General features: G+C 50.8%; 1 protein-coding gene across 3 annotated transcripts in view; it reads left to right on the plus strand.

Annotated features, from left to right (window-relative positions):
- Positions 1-1,342: 1,342 nt before the first annotated feature.
- ZNF341 (zinc finger protein 341) overlaps positions 1,343-7,477 on the plus strand; it is a 21,658-nt gene continuing 15,523 nt past the window's right edge. The window contains exons 1-5 of one of the 3 annotated variants that reach the window (XM_026862172.1): positions 1,343-1,639; positions 4,034-4,144; positions 5,290-5,477; positions 6,573-6,725; positions 7,410-7,477. The exon at positions 7,410-7,477 is cut by the window's right edge and continues 196 nt beyond it. In XM_026862172.1, coding sequence (XP_026717973.1) covers positions 4,036-4,144; positions 5,290-5,477; positions 6,573-6,725; positions 7,410-7,477 — 518 coding nt within the window. In that variant the 5' untranslated portion in view covers positions 1,343-1,639; positions 4,034-4,035. Of the gene's footprint in view, positions 1,640-3,208; positions 3,917-3,936; positions 4,145-5,289; positions 5,478-6,572; positions 6,726-7,409 lie in introns of those variants that run through there. The other 2 variants (XM_026862171.1, XM_026862170.1) reach the window with 2 other exon arrangements.

Here is a 7,477-nt window from a genome sequence, read left to right on the forward strand (position 1 = left end):
CGCCACGCCGTCTCCGGTTCCCTGGGGCACCCCTGGCAACTCCCGTCCCCCCGGCCTTGTGCCGCCCGCTCCCTGCGCGTCGGGGCATCCCCGCACCAACCATCCCAGTGCCCCGGGCAGCTCTTGTTAGCTCCAGGGCACCCCAACTCCTCCCTGCCCCCGTTAGCGCCGGGGCACGCCATCGCCTCCCTGCCCCTGTGTCCCGGGGGACACCATCGCCTGTCTGCCCCCGTTATCCCCGGGGGACCCCATCTCCTCCCAGCCCCCGTTAGCCCCGCGGCACCCCATCTCCTCCCAGCCCCTGTGCCCTGCACATCAGGGTGCTCGCATTGCCCCTGGCTCTGTGCCCCGCCAATCCCCAGGGCACCCCCATCGCTCCTGTGTCCCTCACAGGGGGGGTGTGCTGGGACACCGCTGGTGCAGCTGGGCACCCACATGCCCAAAGTGCTGGGGTCCCCCTGTTCTCCCCACGCCCCGGGGCTCACACTGCCAGCCCCCGCGATGTGCCACGCTCCCCACTTGCCCCAGGGGTGGTCCCCGGGTGGGTGCTGGCCCCTGGTATGAGTGTGTGAGTGCAGGGGCTCCGCGACCTCGGGCACAGCCGGGGCAGCGCCCGGCTCCTGGCCCTTGTGTGGGCCAACGGGTCACAGTCGCGCTGGTCTCAGTTTAGCGTGGGGACACTGTGTGCTGTGGGCAGGTGCTATCCGAGGGGGACTCTTGGACGTGCTGAGCTGTGGCATTCTGACACTGAGCTCAGGGTCAGCCCACCCGGAGAAAAAAACTATTTCACAAGGCATTTATTTCCTAAATTGGATTACACATGTTTTTTTCCTTTATGTGGGGGGATGCCACTGACTGGGAGGCCTTGAATCAAGATCATCACCCCGTGCTTTGTAAACAGCACCTGCGATCACAGCAGCAGGAAGAGAAGCAAAGAAGAAATATTTCTCTTTATTTTGTCAGGTTACTTGGTGCATTTGACAGTGCTCTGTGTAATCGGGTTCCCTATTTCCTCTATGTAATCAGCTCCTTGTTGTGTGAGTTACCTTGCAGAATTCAAGAGAGCAAAACATTTTAGCATATTAAAGAAAAAGCGTAACTTTTTTTTTTTAAGCCCACAACAATTGGCAGCTTTGAGTAGCTGGGCTTGTTTGTTTTGTCTTGTTGATTCGATTACAAGTTGATGGTGACTTGGCATTCGTGTGCAGTGCTGAGAGCAGCGTGTTCCCAGCGGTGCTGTGGGGCAGAGGTACATTTTTGCCTGTCACTGAAGCACCTGGTGCTCTGTCAGCAGAAAAAAGATTCAGTGCATCAAATTCAGGGCATGAGGGAAAAGTAGCACCTGAGTGAAACAGGCAGTCTTGTTTCATCTCTAACCGAGAGAAATTTGAAAAGGGAAAAACAAAGCATGGATCAGTAGTCTTGTACTTTTATCCTGGCTTCCCCAAATTGCCTTGTTTTTGTCAGGCTTTGGGGAAGGCCTGCTGCTGCAAGGAGAGAAGAGATGGCCTTTTTTTTTTAGGTTTTGTGACTGTGAAGAACATCCTGCAGACTGGTGCTGGCTGTAATCAGTGCAGGATTGATCCAAAGTTCTCTCCTGGAGTCCATGGAGGGCTGTGAACGGCATCCATGTAACCAAGTAACTCCACCTGCTTGGTTTTGTGCATTACTAAACCTTGAACTTGGTGATTTCTCTCCATGTTAAATGTGGTGATGTGTGTTTACCCTGTGGAACTGCGGCGACTCTGTGGGCATTGGCGTGAATTGCCAAATGAATGAAGACCAACATATTTCTGTTGTCCTGGGCCACTTTGCTCCAGCAGAAGGCTGAATGCAACACCGACTGTGTTGCTGCATTGTTGTCGCCTTTATGTCTTGGCCTCTCCTCAAGCTTCTTCCTTCTAGAAGGATCAGGGTAATCAATCATCTGGCTTTTTTACTTGGAAGATCTGACTGTGTGGAAGAAGGAAACCCTGTTGTCCAGTGCTGGGCATATCAAGAATGGCATTCTTGATGCAAACTGTTTTTAATTATACCCATAATATACTTAACCTGAATTTTTGATCTCCCTTTTTGCTTTGTATCCTGCTAGCTTATTTCTGCTGAAGAAGTGCAGCTCCATTTCACTCTCTGGTTTGGATGTGCTAACAAGAACCTGCAGTGCTGCCTTTGCAGTTGACTGGGAGGTTATTTGTAAAGAGGAGGTGTATTTTAAAGCAGGGCTTCAGTTGGTGTGAGAAGATCCACCCAGGAGTGCAGCCTTCTGCTGGTGGGGTTGTCCTGCAGGGCTGGTTGCAGCTCTCTGTGCAAGCCAAGGCTTGCAGAACTGGACCTGCAGCTTTGCTGTGCCTCCCTGTGATTTATGTGACAGAGTTCCCATAGGCACGGTGCTAATTTTATGGTAGCATGTGAAGTAGTGTGATCTGCTGCTTTCCAGTAGCTGCTTGTGCCCTCTGCTCCCCAGCAGGTGGGAGAGGTTGCAGTCCTCTCCTCCAGGGCCACGTGCAGTGTTGGAGACCTCTTCTAGGTGAAATGATGAAAAAGGTGTTCATGGAGGCTTAATGTCACTGGATTCACTCTGGAGATGCAGGAGAAATGAGTATTGAGGGTATCTTTAAACTGCCATGGATTATATGGGTACTCCCCATCAGGAAGATAACATCACGGTTATCCAGGACAAATTTGAAAATTTCAAGAGGAATTTGCAATGGTGGTTGCTTCTGCCACGCTGTTCTTTATGCTGTGACCTGTTAGGGCGTTTCACTGTCCCTCCTGGGGCTGTTTGTTGCGCAGCCTCTTGTCAGGATCTGTCCTTACCTCACTGGTTGGAAATGATCAGACTAATAGATTTTCTTTTTACTGTGGCACATAATTCCAAGTTCAGAGCTTTACAGTTTTGTTTGGGAAAGATCTTGAAGAAAAGTGAGAAGCAATTTAAGAATGCCCCACCTTTATTTTCTCTCTTAATCCACAAAGTATAACATACAACCCTGGCATGCCATTTGTTTTATTCATGGGTTCCTTGTCACAAAGAAATGGTAAGGAGGAGTGGTGCATAAAAATCTCCCCTTTTCACTTTTTTTTTTCCATAATCAGGTTGTTCTACATGTCTTTATATCTTATTTCTAAGGAGATAGAGCGTCAGGGCTGATCCATGGTCGCACGCTGCTGGCCAGGTTGTTTCCCTAGATGAGCAGTCCCCATCTCCTGTATTTATCTGGAATATTTTAGAACATTTTAGCTGTAGCGAAAAATATTTGTGCCAAAGCAAGTGAGCCGATTTTGACAACAAATCTGTTGGGTGTGTGTGCTCTCATGGAGTCCTAAGGGAAATAGAAGTGAGAGTGAGTGACTGGCAGCTCATGCCTGAGGGGAGCCTGTGAAGGAGCACAGTACTGGGAGCAAGGAGAGCCACGGTCCTGCATGTCCCAGAACCAGGGTGGCCGCTGGTGGCCGAGCAGGTCCCCTCCCAAGCATCTCTTCCAGGAACCCATGTTTAGTATTTCCTTCTTAAAGCTGTATCTAAATCCTTGTGCAGTTCATACCCCGGTGTCTGATCAGATCCAGGAACACTGGTTTTGAAAACAGGGAGGCACTTCTAACACTGCTGCTGGGACAGTTGCTGCTCACCAATGATTTTGTCTTCACTGAGCTCAGTGCTTGTCTGTGCTGTGTCACACTGTGTCCCCAGGCAGATCCACGCAGGTTGCTACCCTGCCTGGCCCGTGACATCCCAATATCTACCTTCTTAGCTTTTTTCATACCCACTGTTTGTAAGCATCCTTCCTCCCTGCAGCAAATGCCTGAAGCCAAGCCTGCTTTTGGTTTTCCCTGTCCTTCTTTCTTTTCTTCTTGTATCAATGGAGTGTTGCTTTAGTATGATAGTTAATGCTGTGGAGTAGAGGGGGATGGGAAGGTGAGTGGCTCTGTGGGAGAAGCTTCCCTCCATGACTCATGAGTGAGCTCCCAGTGCCCCAGTGTTCCATGTTTGGGCTGTGCTCAATTTACCATACGTATTTGTGTCTCCTTTCAGGAATGGATAATCAGACAGTGCTGGCTGTGCAGTCCTTACTGGATGGCCAAGGAGGTGTCACGGATCCATCTGCACAAAATGTCAACTCCTCCACTGCCATCCAGTCGATGGGTGAGTCCTGGTAGCACTGGGAGAAGGAGAAGAGAGGCAGGAGGGCTGCAGATCTCTTCCTACAGTGTGTACTCCTGACTGTTGGAACAGCCAGCAGAACAGCTGTACATGCAGGGTGCTGCTACAAGTGTTGTGAGCCCTCAGCAGGACTAGGCAGAGCAGGAGGAAGGGACCAAGTGCCCAAGCGAGCAGAGATGCTTTTGGAGATGGTCATGATGATAGACTTGACCATGTGCTTCCAATAAAGGCATGAAGGGAGGGAGCAGCCACTCTCCCTGCCACTAGTGCTTGTTACGATTCACATTTTTTACATAACGAGCCATTCCATATCCTGTGGGGCTGTACAGCTACTTACTCCAGACATTGAGTATCTCATCAGTGTGAAGAATACGGGAACTGGTCGTTTGCACGTGGACACTCACAGGGCCTGAGTAGGACTTGCTGGGTGGGTACTGAGTTATCTCTGGAGGAGTTACAGTCTGTGTCCCTGGAAATGTTCTGCTTCAGGCTGTGACTCAGACAGGAGGTACAGCCTGTGAGTCTGACTGGATCAAGGGCACAATGGTGTGCACTATGCTAATGCTGCAGATTTCGTCTAGGATGCGGTAACTGGGTTGTCTTCTTTCTGCTTCTAACATCAAGCAGAGGTGCCAAAGACCAGCAGTCTTGTGGGGGGTGGCTTTTGGTTACAAGCTGCCACTGACTCTGCCCTGATCCAAGTTTTGGATCTTCCTTTGTGCAACGTGAATAATAAAATCGGCCTTAGCTGGCATAATGCAGGTGCTTTGGAAGAAGCTGTTTTGACTAAAAGCAGAGGGTGCTACAGGAGCAAGGCTGGGTTGGTTGTTCATGTCTTTGGGATGGGAAGACAGACAACAGGGTTCAGTTTGTCACTGGGAGGTGGTGGGTTTCATATATGGGAGCACAGTTGAGATGGGCTCAGTTGTATCAGCTGGCTCTAGGCAGAATTTGGGACTGGGGAGGAGGAACCGTTTGTCCCTTGTGGCTGATCTCTCCTGATGATGATGTCCTTGAGGTGTTAAGATCCAAAAGGTGTCCGTTTTCCTACAGCTGTGGGTGTAAGGTGTAGCACTGGGGAATGCGGGAAAAAGCCTGGAACAGTGACCTGGTCCTCTTAATTGCAGATGATGAAGATGTGTTCCTCTGTGGAAAGTGCAAGAAGCAGTTCAACTCACTGCCTGCCTTCATGACACACAAGAGAGAGCAGTGCCAGGGAAACGCCCCTTCCCTCTCCACAGTCTCGATGGCCACCAACAATGTGTACACCCCCTCCATCACATCTGTGCAGCAGTCTCCGGGCGCCAGCCGGCAGGTACTGTGCTGCAGGCAGAGGCTCTGCTATTCTGTCGCTGTGGGTTTGGACATTGGGGGGATCTCTGGGTGATGCTTTTAGATCCAGTGGTGCCTCCCGACTGACCTCTTTTCTAGGAGGCTCAGTTGTGGTCTTGTTGACTTTTGACCTCATTGTTAAAGCTGCCTGGTCTCTGCAGGGAGGTGTCCTCCAGCACAAGTGTCTGGTAACCCTTTTGTCAGGACAGGAGGGGTTTCATTTTGTGTCTGTGCTACAGCCAGACTTTGACTACACCAAAGAGCCTGGCAGGCCACCCCCCCCTCCCTGGGTGCACGCTGTGCAGTGCTCAGGGTGGAATGGCTCTTGCTGTCCCTTGGGCCGTGGTCTGGCTTGTGGGCAAAAGAGGAGGGCAATGTCTGACAGCTTCTTCCCTGCATCCCTCCTCTCAGTTTCCTGCAAATAAGCCTACGTAATGTGGTGTGACAAGTGTTAAGGGAATATCCTCTCTGGAGTAACTCTCCTTCCCAGCAGACTTCTCAGGAGTAGGTCCCTTGTGCACGACATGTACTGTGAATGCAATCGTGGTGGTTTCCAAAGTGCTTTCAAACCAACTGTTTTTTTCAAGTTGATGTAGTGCCAGTGGATGGTACTGTCCAGGCTGCTGTCCCAGAAGGTGGGGCAGCCTCCCTCCCCTCCTATAATCCGACTCCAGTCTGAAGAGATGAGCCTGATGTTCACTATCTGCAGCCAGAGCAGTTTCGCTCAGTTTGCCCCCTTCCCTGCTGTGAGAAGCACCCAGGAAAGGCCTGAACTTGCCTGCAACCAGTTTGTCCTGCAGATCTTGTTTAGTAACTCCTGACTTGAATTGTAGCCAGTGGCCACTTTCCCAAGCCACTGGGATATTTTTTACCTCCTTTTCTGGAGAATGTTTCTGGAGCTGCCTGATTGTTACTACCATGGACTCAGCAGGAAGCTGTAGATAATTACTGTGGCTCATCTGCTGACCAGAGGCTGTGAAAGCAGAGACTCCAAGGTTCAGTAAAAAACAGTGTCATCATTTTTTGTTTATTGTTTTGTCACATTGCTGGTCAACAATGCATCCTCTTTTTCTTTCAGCAAATTTCTACGTACATCACTGTTCCTCCGTCACCTTTGATTCAGACACTGGTGCAGGGAAACATCTTAGTCAGCGATGAGGTGCTGATGTCGGCCATGTCTGCTTTTACATCCTTGGACCAGCCCATGCCAACGGTGCAGCCCCCGGCGCAGGTAAGGGGCACGTGGGGGCGTGGGGAGTCCCACTGTATGGGGCCATGCTTGTGCAGCAGGAGAGTCCTGTTGGTTGATCAGACTCTAGAAATCTGCTTCAGTGCTGAATCCTGGGCACCTTCCCAGCATGACAGCCAAGCTCAGGAAGGAGTGATGGATAAATGACAGGATGGCTCCAGGGCCTGCTGTTTCCTGTGTCCTTGTTGCTGGATGCTCAAATCTTTGTAACGTGTCTTCTCCAGCTTTTTGTTGAGGCCCTGTATAATGGTTGGCTTCCAGAGCCCTTGACAATTTGCTCCACAGATCCCTCTCCTCTTGGCACAGTTGTCTTGGCCTCTCTTTGGCACTGGCCAGGCTGTATACACTCTCCATGCTCTGAAAATGTTCTTTGTAACCAGAAGGATTAAAAGCTTTAAAAACAAAGCAAAAAAAGCAGTGGGTCTTGAGCGCTTGGGTTTTGGAGGAGACAGTGTCTGCTGGTGGGTCACACCAAGCCTCTTCAAGCCAGCACAGTCTGGTCCAGCCTGGCATTTGGACAGTGCTGCATCGCGTCAAGACATTGTTGCTGTTCCTGTAGGTGCCATTTTGAATTGGGATTGGGAATGTGTGTAAGGGGGCAGCCCTTCTGACTCATCGCTGCTGCATTTTCAACGTCTTGTCTGTCTCTCTCTGTTCTGGTTTTAGAGCAGCCTGAGTATGCACGCTGGGGCTGGCTACCTCTCCCAGCCCCCCCCGCCTCCGCCTCCCCCACC

The sequence above is a fragment of the Athene cunicularia genome (assembly GCF_003259725.1).
Source record: "Athene cunicularia isolate RWA chromosome 20 unlocalized genomic scaffold, athCun1 chr20_part1, whole genome shotgun sequence".
In the NCBI taxonomy this organism is placed as follows: domain Eukaryota; kingdom Metazoa; phylum Chordata; class Aves; order Strigiformes; family Strigidae; genus Athene; species Athene cunicularia.